This window comes from Microcaecilia unicolor, chromosome 4 (genome assembly GCF_901765095.1).
Source record: "Microcaecilia unicolor chromosome 4, aMicUni1.1, whole genome shotgun sequence".
Taxonomy (NCBI): domain Eukaryota; kingdom Metazoa; phylum Chordata; class Amphibia; order Gymnophiona; family Siphonopidae; genus Microcaecilia; species Microcaecilia unicolor.
The window spans coordinates 321,702,436-321,717,062 of record NC_044034.1 but is presented as its reverse complement, the minus strand read 5'-3'; the positions used below and the strand labels follow the sequence as shown (position 1 = coordinate 321,717,062).

The 14,627-nt window shown below is 43.2% G+C and overlaps 1 protein-coding gene across 8 annotated transcripts in view; it reads right to left on the bottom strand.

Annotated features, from left to right (window-relative positions):
* FGFR1 (fibroblast growth factor receptor 1) overlaps positions 1-14,627 on the bottom strand; it is a 189,482-nt gene that overhangs the window by 14,980 nt on the left and 159,875 nt on the right. For 5 of the 8 annotated variants that reach the window (XM_030201914.1, XM_030201916.1, XM_030201922.1 and 2 more), the window contains 3 exons: positions 8,866-9,071; positions 7,055-7,200; positions 6,493-6,614 (listed from right to left, as the gene is read on the bottom strand). In XM_030201914.1, coding sequence (XP_030057774.1) covers positions 6,493-6,614; positions 7,055-7,200; positions 8,866-9,071 — 474 coding nt within the window. The remainder of the gene's footprint in view (positions 1-6,492; positions 6,615-7,054; positions 7,201-8,865; positions 9,072-14,627) is intronic. The other 3 variants (XM_030201918.1, XM_030201921.1, XM_030201920.1) reach the window with 1 other exon arrangement.

Genomic DNA, 14,627 nt, shown 5'->3' with positions numbered 1-14,627 from the left:
CAATGGGATGGCTGCAAACTTTTAAAGTAGTGCAAAATGAGCTTGAAAGTACTCTTCTTAAATTGTAGCCTCCAGTATAAATTCAACTTGAGTTAACCGATCATGATGTCTTGGAAGAACCCGACATGATCATGTTTCGCTAACTGAAGAGTCTTCAAGGGTCTTTCACTTAGCTACTAGATTGTAAGCTCTTTGAGCAGGGACTGTCTTTCTTCTATGTTTGTGCAGCGCTGCGTATGCCTTGTAGCGCTATAGAAATGCTAAATAGTAGTAGTAGTAGCTACTAACAGTAGTCAGGAACCCGCACCAGCAAGCAGCCGGTGGAACCGTCAAAAAGGACGCCCACACATGTGTGATATGAAACAGACATTCAAATATTTGAAAGGTATTAATCTGCAAACAAACCTTTTCCGGAGACGGTAAGGCGGAGAAACTAGAGGTCATGAATTGAGGTTGAAGGGAAGCAGACTCAGGAAAAATGTCAGGAAGTATTTTTTCACTGAGAGGGTGGTGGATACTTGGAATGCCCTTCCGTGGGAGGTGGTGGAGATGAAAATGGTAACAGAATTCAAAAATGTGTGGGATAAACACAAAGGAATGCTGTTCAGAAGGAATGTATCCACAGAAGCTTAGCGGAGATTGGGTGGCAACTACTACTACTACTTAACATTTCTAAAGGATTTGGAGGGGACACCGGTGCCGGAAAGAATATTTGAAGCGGGGGAGTCGGAGAAACTAAACAAATTCTCTGTAACCTTGGAGGATGTAATGGGTCAGTTCAGCAAGCTGAAGAGTAGTAAATCACCGGGACCTTTGCGGAGCTACTGTTAGAAATATGCAATCTGTCCCTAAAATCGAGTGTAGTACCGGAAGACTGGAGGGTAGCCAATGTTACTCCGATTTTTAAGAAGGGTTCCAGAGGAGATCCGGGAAATTATAGACCGGTGAGTCTGACGTCGGTGCCGGGCAAGATGGTGGAGGCTATTATTAAGAATAAAATTGCAGAGCATATACAAAAACATGGACTGATGAGACAAAGTCAGCACGGATTTAGTGAAGGGAAGTCTTGCCTCACCAATCTAATGCATTTTTTTTGAGGGGGGTAAGCAAACATGTGGACAATGGGGAGCCAGTTGATATTGTATATCTGGATTTTCAGAAGGCGTTTTGACAAAGTGCCGCACGAAAGACTCCTGAAGAAATTGCAGAGTCATGGAATCGGAGGTAGGGTATTATTATGGATTAAGAACTGGTTGAAAGATAGGAAGCAGAGAGTAGGATTGCGTGGTCCAGTATTCTCAGTGGAGGAGGGTAGTTAGTGGGGTCCCGCAGGGGTCTGTGCTGGGTCCGTTGCTTTTTAATGTATTTATAAATGACCTAGAGATGGGAATAACTAGTGAGGTAATTAAATTCGCCGATGACACAAAATTATTCAGGGTCGTCAAGTCGCAGGAGGAATGTGAACGATTACAGGAGGACCTTGCGAGACTGGGAGAATGGGCGTGCAAGTAGCAGATGAAGTTCAATGTTGACAAGTGCAAAGTGATGCATGTGGGTAAGAGGAACCCGAATTATAGCTACGTCTTGCAAGGTTCCGCGTTAGGAGTTACGGATCAAGAAAGGGATCTGGGTGTCGTCGTCGATGATACGCTGAAACCTTCTGCTCAGTGTGCTGCTGCGGCTAGGAAAGCGAATAGAATGTTGGGTGTTATTAGGAAGGGTATGGAGTCCAGGTGTGCGGATGTTATAATGCCGTTGTATCGCTCCATGGTGCGACCGCACCTGGAGTATTGTGTTCAGTACTGGTCTCCGTATCTCAAAAAAGATATAGTAGAATTGGAAAAGGTACAGCGAAGGGCGACGAAAATGATAGTGGGGATGGGACGACTTTCCTATGAAGAGAGGCTGAGAAGGCTAGGGCTTTTCAGCTTGGAGAAGAGACGGCTGAGGGGAGATATGATAGAAGTGTATAAAATAATGAGTGGAATGGATCGGGTGGATGTGAAGCGACTGTTCACGCTATCCAAAAATACTAGGACTAGAGGGCATGAGTTGAAGCTACAGTGTGGTAAATTTAAAACGAATCGGAGAAAATGTTTCTTCACCCAACGTGTAATTAGACTCTGGAATTCGTTGCCGGAGAACGTGGTACGGGCGGTTAGCTTGACGGAGTTTAAAAAGGGGTTAGATAGATTCCTAAAGGACAAGTCCATAGACCGCTATTAAATGGACTTGGAAAAATTCTGCATTTTTAGGTATAACTTGTCTGGAATGTTTTTACGTTTGGGGAGCGTGCCAGGTGCCCTTGACCTGGATTGGCCACTGTCGGTGACAGGATGCTGGGCTAGATGGACCTTTGGTCTTTCCCAGTATGGCACTACTTATGTACTTATGTACTAGGGTTACGCAGTGCTGTACAATTTAACATAGAGGGACGGTCCCTGCTCAAGGAGCTTACAATCTAAGAGTAATTGGAAAGCAAAACTAGTGCTGGGCAGACTTCTACAGTATGTGCCCTGAAAATGGCAAGGACAAATCAAGGTCATGTATACATATAAAGTAGCACATACAATGAGTTTATCTTGTTGGGCAGACTGGATGGACCATACAGGTCCTTATCTGCCGTCATCTACTATGTTACTGTGTAAAAGTGGGTGCTTACATTTACGTGTCCACTTGCACACAGTCATGTAAATGTCAATAATTGCTCTAAGCACTATTCTCTAACCACCCACTTAACTTACATAAGAGGGTATTTGCAAAAAGGGGGGGGGGGGGGTGTACATCACAGATGTGCAAGGGTAGGACATAGATGAAGCTCCAATTTATGCATACAACTTGTGGCAGAGACACAGACAACTTATATGTGTCTCTGCCATATCTAGACACCTACACAGCTACATAAGTACATAAGCACTGCCACGCTGGGAAAAGACCAAAGGTCCATCAAGCCCAGCACTCCGTCTCCGACAGCGGCCAATCCAGGCCCCAAGAACCTGGCAAAACCCCAAAATTTAATAATGATCAATGGACTTTTCGTTCAGGAATCTGTCTAGACCCCCTTTAAACTCAGCAAGGCCAGCTGCCGTCACTACCTTCTCCGGCAATGAGTTCCAGAGTCTAACCACGCGCTGAGTAAAGAAAAACTTTCTCCAATTTGTTTTAAACCTACCACATTCTAATTTCATCTTGTGTCCCCTGGTTCTATTATTGTTAGAAAGCGTAAACAAACGCTTCACATCTGTCCGCTCTACCCCACTCATTATTTTGTAGACCTCTATCATATCACCCCTCAGCCGCCTTTTCTCCAGGCTAAAGAGTCCTAGCCTTCTTAACCTCTCCTCATAAGGTAGTCGTCCCATCCCTTTTATTATTTTCGTCGCCCTTCTCTGCACCTTCTCCAATTCCTTTATATCTTTTTTGAGATGAGGCGACCAGATCTGAACACATACTCCAGGTGTGGTCGTACCATGGAGCAATATAACGGCATTATACATCCTCATTTTTGTTTTCCATTCCCTTTTCTAATAATACTCAACATTCTGTTCGCCTTCTTAGCCGCCGCAGCACATTGAGCAATGCTGGGGTGAATAATATTCTCTAATGGAAGCTGGCTACCCAGGCTCCTACTGTGTGCCCTTACGGTGCCTAAACGTTTCTGTCCATTTATAGAATTAGATAAGACTCATCTACAAGGAATAGAGTGCTTTCTTATGTTGGACACATTTGCTATTCATTACCTGTTGAGATTTCTAATGTATTTTATTATTTTGGTTTTTGTAAACTTTTTAAAAACTTGGCTATTTCAACAATATATTACTGAAATTTGTAACGTTTTATTATATTTACTAGTAAAAGAGGCTCATTTCCAACAGAAAGGAAACGGGCGCTAGCAAGGTTCCAGGGCCTCCCTCCCTCCCTCCGTCCTCCGAGTTCCAGGCCCCCTCCCCTCCAAGTTCCATGCCACCTACCTGCCTCCCTCCGAGTTCCATGCCCCACCTATCTGCCTCCGTCCCTCTCCTCCAAGTTCCAGGCACCCCTCCCCTTCGAGTTTCAGGACCCGCCCCCCTCCACTCCTCCTCCTCCACCCCTCTTCCTCTCTCATCTGAGGACCCCCTCCCCCCCTGTCTTGTCTCAGGATCCCCTCCCCCCCTTGTCTCAGGACCCCCTTCCTCTCCTCGTCTTAGGGCCTAGCAAGGTAATCTGATTTTCCTGCTACCTCAGACAGTCCATGTAACTTAAGTACGCTGCTCTCCCCCAGTCACAGCAGCACGTCACTGAGTGCATCTTACGGACAGACTGCGTCAGACAGCAGTGGCCCCACCCTTTGCCTGCGGAAACCCCTCCTCGCAGGGTGGATTAACACTGCTACAGGGCCACGTTAAGACATGCAAAAGAGAGCAGCCAATCAGCGGTAGCCACACAGTGTTTGGCGAACGCTAGAGCAGTTATAAAAGTCAGCTGTTGGGGGTGGGAGGGGGCTTGCTCATCCTTCAAAGGCTATAACGCTGTTGTGAAGTAATTATCGACTGTAGTGTGTACGGAGCCAGAGTAGTACCTTCTTTGTTTTTTAAGTGGACTTGCGGCTCGGCCCATTTCTCTGACGATGGAGACTGCTGCTGAACCATTGTCTGAGTCTGTAACTCTGGTGATCAAAAGCCCAAATCAAACACAGGAAGATCATCTGATTGAGGCCTAGCGGAGCTGGAGTGTTCAGCAGCTGAAGGCCCACCTGCAGCAGGTGTTTCCGGGCCAGCCGGTGAGCGTGATGGTGCGGGATCGGGGTTGTTCAACAGCAGCCACTTGTGAATCATACAGGACTTCCTCAATGCCCCGAGTTGGGAGGCTGGCTCTAGAAGGAGCGGGGGGGGGGGGGGGGGGGGGGGGGGGGGGGGGGGGGGGGGGGGGGGGGGGGGGGGGGGGGTTGGGGAATCTCCGCATTCTGCTCATCGGGTGGGAAAAATGTAATACGAATGGGGTTTTGAGGCTGTTGGCTGGTTGTTTTGATGATCATCTTCGCCCCTTCCTCTTTCCTCAAGATCTTCTAAACGTGGTAGTCAGCCAGATGCTGTGGAGTACCGACGTGCTCCCTGTAGGGGTTGTAGGTCCCCGCGAACTCTAAATTTTCCCTTGTTCTGCCTTTGTTTTTAGTGCTGTTGTGAACTGTTGAAACGGTGTCCTTCACGATCTCTCTGTGAGGGTTTGTGCGGGCGGTGGGCCGGGACTCACGATGGTGGTGCAAACTCGTAGCGCCCGTGCGTAAGACGCGTTGCGGTTTCCCAGGCAACAAGGTGACGTCACCGGAAGGCTTCAGACATTACGAACCGGGCTTCAACTTCCTGGCAGTCAGCTTCAGAACGTTGGAGGTGCAAATTATTATCGTAGATATTAGATTGTTATATTATACTTGAAATTTCATATTTGTTTGTAAACCACTTCAATGCTTGGTAAGAGACAGTATATAACATTAATAAAGCCAAACCAATCCAACCCCCAAATGTGCTACACTGTGCCAACCAAAGGTCCACAGAACCCAAATATCCTCGCTTGGAAAGTGATCAATCTAGGTCACAAGTACTCAGAAGGATCCCACACAGTATATCTATAAGCTGTTGCTTACATCTAATATAAACAGAAGCTTCCCCAAGTCTACATGGCTACTAATGGTTCTACCTCTCTTCCTTTAAGAGCATGTTTAAACTCTTTTAAACCTAGCTATGCTAACTGCTTTGACTCAATCTTCCAGCCACAAAATGCACAAGTGTGTTTGGTGAAAAAATAAAACTGTCTGATTTGCTTTAAATGTGGTACCTATTAAATTCATAGACTGTCCTCTAGTTTTAGTACTGTCTGAAAGGGTAAACAATTCCCTATTTACCTGTTCAACTTTACTCATGACTGTACAAGACCTCTATCACAAGCTATTTTTCTCCAAGCTGAAGACCCCTAACTTGTTTAACTTTTCTTAAGGGAGCTGCCCCTCTCTTTACCATTTTGGTAACACTTTTCTGCATGTGTGTAATTGGTGTGTGGGGGGGGGGGGGGCAAGGAGGGCACTGCCCCCCCAAACACTGCTGAACCAGAAGGTTCCTGAAAGATGAGAATGAGAGACAAAGGGTGAAATGGGAGGACTAGAGAAGCAAGCATATGATGTAGAAAGAGGGACACTGGGCTGGAAAGGGAAGGGAGGAATAAAATCTAGCTAAAAGATAAAAAGGCAAATAAGAGAAATGTAGAAAAAAAGCTGAAACAAAAGGATCAGTGTTTTAGAGAGATGAAGGCAAGAAGATGGGAGGAATGAAGAAACAGTGTATCTGCCAAAGGGCTTATTTGCCAGTGTCTTCGCTATTTGTCCTGGCTTCGATGGGCCAATTCTAATATTGAAGTTAACGGTGCTAAAGATATTGCCAACTGTGGATCTGGAATTGGTGTTGTGTGGGGTGAGGAGGAAGATGGAATGAGGACATTTCAAGATTTCTGGCCCTTACTCACCCTTTAACATTTTAACAGCCACTTTGGTTACTCTGTTGGGCTTATCCTTGTCCAGCCCAATTGCCTCTGCCATGACAACCTGACCAAAGCAGCCTTCTCCCAGAGGTTTGCCCAAGATCAGCCTGAAATAGAGCAGCACACATAACAAGAGAAAGAGCACAATTATTTTACAAGCTGAAAATAAAGCTCTCAAGTGTTCTTAAAGCAAAAATGTATGCACAAATTGACAAAACCTTCCTTCAATGTCCAGCTGGGTATAGAGAACTATCCAACAACTGCATTCTCAGATGCAAAAGAAGTGCTTACTTTACAACAAAAGCAAATGATTTTAAGTTATCCATAACTATTTTATGGGTGTTAATGACAGCAGATGGGATTCAATAAAGGAATAGGCAAATGGCATTTTGTGTTATTCTGTCACGCATCCTTTATAGGTTATCAAAGTTTAATGATGAGATTTTCCACTGATGTCCTTTTTAATGGCTGCCATTGTTAAAAAGACTAGAGACCTGTGCCAGACAAGGATGACTTCTTTCCATTACCAACTGGAATTGTCCCTCACCTGTCTCTGGCAAACTCCCATCGGGGATCCTCAGGCAGCTCATATTCTGAGACCCCTGTCAGCATGGGAGTCCCACTGGAGGAGAGACGAGACGGTCGAACCAGCATTACACCAGAATTCATTGAGGAGCTGGACTCAGCAGACACCTGAAGGGCACAGCGATGCAACGAAAAAGTGGGGTTACCTTTTGGGATCAGCATTGGCAAAGGATACTGAAACTTGCAGGGCAAGAGAAGCCTAAATCTCACTGCTCACAGGTACAGAGAATATTAAAAGCTATCCTTCAAGGGAATTATACCTTGGCTGTGTCTCCCCCAAATAAAAATAGAACTACAAATAACAAAATTTACTAGGACAGGGACTGAAAATGCAAGAATATTTCTTTATAACTACAGAAAACCCTTTCTCACAATTTTCAACTAACAAACGGAATGTAGCTTACTTCATCACTTGGGAATAACCCAAGCCCAGGGAAGTGTGCACACAATGATATAAATCATTTCAACTCTACAGTGTGCGCATATACAAAATTAATATTGCACATATATTATTAATAGATGTTTCATAAAGTAAAGGCAAAAACACTTTAGCTAATTATTATTAGCAATGCCAGGACCCTAAGAGTGGAATTAGTGTAGCAATATTTTCAGTGTTTCACTGAATAATGACCCCTTTATTCATAAAACTTGTTGATTCCACATGTATAAGCCCCCCCCTCGTCTCAGTGGGGGCAGGAGCACAACTATTAATTCACTTTTGTCATTACGGATCTACCCAATCCCATACAGATTCTGAATCCCCACGAAAGCCTTCTTTTGTACTCATTCTTCATCGCCTGCATATTTTTTAAAACTATGATTATTAATTGCGAATTATGAATGTCTATTTATAACACACAAGCTTGACGTTGCAACACTCCATGAATACATTGATTTCAATTAACCTTCTGCACACTGACATCAGACAGCGAAGAGAACACAAAGTTCCTCTACCTTTTCTTTTGTTTTCCAACATTATGCATGAAACATTCCCCTTCTGTTTAAAAATTAAAATGTAATAGATGCTTTCCAAATCTCCCTTTGAATTATTCCTGTGTAAACACAAAATCTCAACTAAAAATGAGAGCTGACGAAAGACATTCTTCCATTCAACCCATCTGAGGACAGTTCTCAGGGGCGCTCAGTGGACAGAAGCATTCCCCCTCCCCTATGAGGTCCAACAGTGAACCAAAGGTAAGGTGTGAAAATAGGGCATGAGAAAGGACTGCTTTCACTCCATGCTCTGGGACACCACCCTCTCAAAGCCTCTCTTCAAACTGGCTTTGGATTTTAAAATGTAATATTTCTCTTTTCCAATTCTGAGTTTAAGGTGAGTCACGTTCAGGTACACAAATTATTTCCCTGCATAAATAGGCTCAACATCTAAATTATACCAGAGTCAGTGGAAAGTGAAGTGAATTGCCCACAAAAATGTCAAGTGGCTTTCCCTGTTTGCAACCTGCTTTCTCAAAGTTAAGTGCCCCAAGATCTCTACCACTGTGATACTCCCAGTTTTGCCAAGGGATCACCAACTACTTTATCCACCTCTCCACCCTCTTAAAACTATCTTACTTCTGGAGAACAGAACCCAGCACTCTTATAGGCTCCAATAACCCAAAGGCTACACCAGTAATCCAACAGAAGATGGCTGTGTTGGCCAAGCAATGGATACCTTGCTAGCTTCCTTCTTGGTTCTCCCTTACTCCTCTAATACTATGGCCCCTCCCCCTTACAAAGAACATATGAGTAGTTGCAAACCCCCCATCTACTTTCTGTTACCTGTCTGCGCAAGGGGATGCTCTTGGCCAGCTTGTGTACTGCCAGCTGGCTGTTGAAGTCCGTCTTTTTGGTGGTGTTTTTCATCTTGCAGATGATGACAGTTACCAGCATACAAAAGATAAAGAAGGCGCCCGTACAGTAAATGATGATCTCCAGGTACAGCGGTGATGCCATCAGTGCCGGCTTATCATCTTCCATGGCTGAGTCAATGCGAACAAGACATTAGTACTGCAAATCTTTAGCATGAATCCAACAGGGGGCTGTTCAGAACAGCCAATTAAATCCTACTTGTTTACTTTAGTCAGAAGAGCTTAGCCATTACTGAACGATACCTTTACCACTTTTGCTCATGACTGACAATTTTTGTTGTTTTTTTTTTTTTTTTAGCCATCAAACACATACAATTGATTTCATTGATTTAAGAGGAAAGTGTTAATCTGCTGCTTCATCAAGGCAATACCCAGTAATAAAAGCAGGCCCTGTATTCTTGGCCTGCGGTAACATATTAGTAACATGCGCAGCAGAGAAGGCAGACAGCCCGACCGTGGGAGTTGGGAAATGGGAATCCTTCTTTATGGGAAGACACTGTGGCTGATATTAAATGATGGAGGCCGAGATCATTCTGTTATAGCATGCAGCGGAAACACAGTTAACGCAAGCACAACTGGTCTAAACAATGACCTAATTTGCAGAGAGTTTTTGGGTTGAGTGAAGACTTAACCCCCCTCCCCCTAATAAATACTTGCCTTCTGATTTGCATTCTTGCATTCCAAGCATGCCTACACCAGTCCCCAACTACTAAACCTGCTTCTTAAAGTGGCTGCTTGTTTACGCTAACCTAAGGTAAAGTCTGCACTGAAGTACCCATATGAAGGGTTTAGAATAATGAGCATGTAAAATGTAATAGATACATGTGTAAATGGCAAAATCCTGAAGAAGCACTTTTCTGCTTATATCCATTCAACTTCCACAGTGGGTTATGTAAAAGGGAGATGCACACAGGAGTGGGATACAGACGGGGCTCCCTCTTACTCGGGTAACTTATGCGGGTACCTGCTGCATTTAGGTGCTCATCCTTGCGTCAGCTCTATAGCTGGCATAAGTGCTGTTGCCTAAATGTTAGGTGAACAGATACCGGGTTACACTAGTACTCTATAATGGGATCCTATCGTGCACCCTCAGGATGCCAAAATGGAGATGCCCAGCTATAGAGTTGCTCCAAAATTTCATAAGCGCTAGGGGAAGCTGGCTCAGGTACAGTCTTGCCTGCTTGGTTGCACTGAAAGTGGGGTACTCACTAAGCTGTAATATGCCAATTATGGGGGTAATTTTAAAAAAAGGGTTAGGTGCTATTTACACATGTCAAAAAAGCTGATTTACGTGCATAAATGGCCATACATGTGTTTAAGTAGCAATTTTAGAAACCCGCTACTTACGTGTGGCTATCTGCACCATGCGAAGGGGGTGTGTTCTAAATGGGCTTGAAAAGCAAACAATCCTTACTTTGCAAGGGAAAATACACATACACCTCAAAATATTTCTAGGTGTAAGTGTTAGCCCCAGTTTAGTCTTAACCCAGGGTTTGAAGACCAATCATACTTACTACTCTCATTTAAAAAGCCCTCCAAAATCTCAGAGTTTGAGAAAGGCTCCTGAACTGGGATTTAGTAAAATCTGCTACTAACATGTCGAGATGCTGCTCTTATAAGTGCAGACTCCAAAATCCACCACCTACATGTGTAAGCGTCAGAGAGGAATTTTATAACACGTCACTTAGACTGGGAGTCCAAGCAGGCACTCATATTCAGGCTTCTTTACAAAGTCACATGGGTGCCTATGTATTTTTTTTTATTTATAAAATAGCCTCAGAAAACCTTTTTAAGCCATTAATATACATGGCTGAAGGACGTAAAAATATATATCACTATAATAGAAACCAGTGCTTATCACCAACTCATAGTCCATACTAAATTTATATAATGTTGGTACTGATCATGATTTATCATTTGTTATGGTCCATTTGCAACCTTGGCTACCCTTGAGCAAACAGAGTTTAGTTATTCAGCTGACCAAGAAGCTGCTATTTTACAGCATTCCACTCTTCGTGTTGTGGTTTGAATTTGAAGATCTCAACAAGAGACTGATTCATGTAAGTTAAATGTTAACACTCTAGAACAATATGTCAAATGCCACATGATACCTAGAGGATTACGAGTACAACTGGAAGAGAAGATTTTCACATTTGAAACTAATTTCATTAATAAATGGAACGTGATTCTAAATAAATATTGATTATTGAGAACATGACTAAAGTGGCTGGGGTCCTTATAGCGGCTTGCATTTATAAGATAAGTCTCTTTGTTAAGTCTACTTCTAAAGACGTTGATTTATGAAACTAAAAGCTTTTGAAAATCTGAAAAACTGGACCAATGATGAGTTTGGCAAGTCCTAGAGCGAGTTCTCTATGTGCAAAGAGTTGCTGCTGAGATCCAGAGGAGTAATGATCGGTATTAACATTATATAAATTTAATATTGACTATGAGCTGGTGATAAGCGCTAGGTTCTATTATAGTGATATGTTTTATTAACCTGCACACATACTTCACGGCTCTCCTGCACTCTGCCCAAACCACATCCTCAAGCACACCTTAAGCAGGTCACGTAAAAATATATCACCGTGCATACTTTCACCTGCATATATTGTAGGGCCATTTCATAACAGGCTGTTTAGGAAAACAGAACAGGGTTTCTGTTTAACTTGGCAGAACCATGAGTTTTTATTATGTTTAGTTCCTCCCTTTCTTTTGTGTCTTCTTTATTGAGTTTAAAATTTTAATTATATGAGAATGTATTTAGTTTTATATATATTATAACAATGTAACTTATTCCCTATTATATATTTAGTTTTATATAGATTAAAATAGGGGTGGACAACCTGCGGCCTATGTGGACCGCAACACAAGAGGCATCAGAAACTTCCATCTCCCCCTCACCTGCGAGCAGTTTTAGCCCCTTAACCTCCCTCGCTTGGGGCGACAAGTCTACAACCATCATATGATGCATCACGTAGCTGGCTGGCGCATGAGAATCTGCACCTGCTCAAGGTCTCCTGGATTCCGCCCCCTCCAAAACAGGAAGTTTGGAGGGGCAGAAACTGGCAGGCCTTAAGCATGCACAGATGCTCAAGGATCCATGCCAGCCGCTGTGCGATGCATCTTATGGCGGTTGTAGATTTGTCAACTTGAGCAAAGGAGGTAAGAGATTAAAACAACTCGCAGGTGAGAGGGAGGTGGATAGAAGGTAGGAAAGAGATGCTGGTCAATCAAATCTCACGTTAATCAAAACTGTCTTATCATTCCCTTGTGATAAACCATCCACATTATGGAAATGTCCTATACTGTGGACTCCATTAGTGTTCTATTAAATGGTTACAGACTATTTTAGGGAAAGGAAGAAGAAGGGTTGTAGAGGGTGTCTTCCAACATAGGACGCTCAAATAAGAACATTTGTCCAAGACAACCTTGGACAAATATTCTTGTGTGAGTGTCCTATGTTGAAAGACCCTCTATAACCATACTCCTTCCTTTCCTTGTGTGGCATCGTAGTGGTTTATTTGTTCCTTCCACTTTTTCTCTTTCCACTACTACTCAGTCAATTATTGTAATACCGTGCATCTAGAGGGCACCTGTCATGTATGCAGTTGTCTGCCTTTTTCCATGTTACACCTTCTCTGGAACTCTGGCCTTTTATGCTGGATACAGAATGAAATTATACCCAATTTAAGATGGATCTTAAATTTTTTTTTTTTATTATGTTTGGTTCCCCAGGGGAGGGGGTGATATTTGATCTGGGGTGCTTTCAGGGGCCCAAGGAAGCAAGCTAATAGTATTTCCCTGACTTTTACTATCCATGTCTAATATCTTTTACAGTTATACATTTGTAATTTTACCCTTTTCCCTCTGCTGGTTTTCCACCCTCCACTTTTTTTCTGCTTTTTAGTCTATTTTCTGTTGAATGAAGATTTATAAACTACAGAAGGCAGTACAGTAAATACATGATAAACAAGCTTCCACCCCAATTCAAATGTGCCTAAGATACCTGTGTTGCCGTCACTAAAACAATAAACTTTTCATACTTAACATCCAGAGGAGGTTATTCCTCTCTCTTTTTTTTTTGTACCTAGAAGTTTCCCTTTGCTCTTTTGTGCTTCTAGCTCAATCAGATTCAGAGCTGGGATTTGGCTTCATAAGTCTTTAATTCAACTACTGAGTAATGTTCCTCCTAAATTTTCCCCTCTCTTCCTTGCCAGTCATTGCGGCAAGGATCCTGTGCAGGGACAGTTCTCTCCAGAACCCTGCAATCCCGAATCTGGTCACTCAGTCACCCATATGCAATGACTATGACCCCTCCCCTCCCATGGGGCTGTGAGCAAAATCTCCACAGCATCCCCAGCCCTAGCTGACTGGGAGGAAAGGGATAGAAGATCTGAGCTTGGAATCAACCTCAGGTTCCTCTGTATGGCATGGACCATGAGCCATTGAGCCATCCCCCAAAGATGACACTATTTTCAAACAGCTGCAGACACAAATGTGCACACATGGTGAGTCATGCCAGAGCAGGTGTTGGCAATTTGGTGACCTGATGAGCTGAAGCGATCTAACACACTGGTTCTTAATCCAGTCCTCAGGATACACCCAGCCAGTCAGGTTTTCAGAACACCCACAATGGATATGCATGAGATACATTTGCATACAACAGAGGTAGTATTTGTTTCATGCATATTCATGGTTTATAGCCTGAAAACCTGACTGGCTGAGTATGTCCCGAGGACTGGGTTGAGAACCCCTGGTCTAAGCAGGCTATTCCTAGAAGGCTGCTTTCTTTCACTTGGCTGGCACAGACTACTCACAAAACCTGGTAAATAGGCTCACATGGGAAGACAAACTTTGGATTTAAACACTATTTAAACCAATTTACCTCTAAGACCATGATCACTTGGGGCCCACCAGCATTGTTCTTGAAAACCATTCTATACTCCGAATGCCCACTAATTAGCGGAAGTGTCACCAAAGATGGGAGGAAAACACTTGATTTATTCTTTAAACCTTAGGTGCCCAAAGTTAAAACTGTACTAGCAAAAACTGCCCATAAAAGAATGGTTCAAATTTAGGAACCGCCAGCAACCAAGGATTAAAGAAAAATGCTTGCAATTGAACCTCACTCAGCAAATGGATGAAAACAACCCTTGCTTTCCTTTTCCAAAGTTGCTGTGGATTTTCTGTTTCCTTTTTGAGGCAAATCAATAAGTCAGAAAGCATTTATGTCTCTGCAAATGCAAGAAAACATTTCAAAATGTTCTAAAGCTGATCATAATTATGCTGGGAACATTTATTGTAGAGCATAACAAAACTAAAATGCAAAAATAAGGTAGCATTTGAAAACCACTCTCACACCCCCCTCCCCCCACCCAGAAAGTCAAAGGCTTTGGAAAAAAGCAAGTGGAAGAATTGCAATGCATACTATAAAACCCCTGAGAAATAACCCAATCTTCCGATCAGATCGGAGGAGGCTGGAAGTCACCACAGCTAGCAAGAAGAGGGACTCACCATGATAATTGTGCAGGTTTGGGCATAAATGAGAAGCCCAAAGCTATCTCTGCTTGGCAATTATCAATTCATGTTAGTATAACATTGATGGCCGAACAATGAAGGAACAGCAAGGCAACATCAACAGAGCAAGTCCTGAGAGCAGGATAA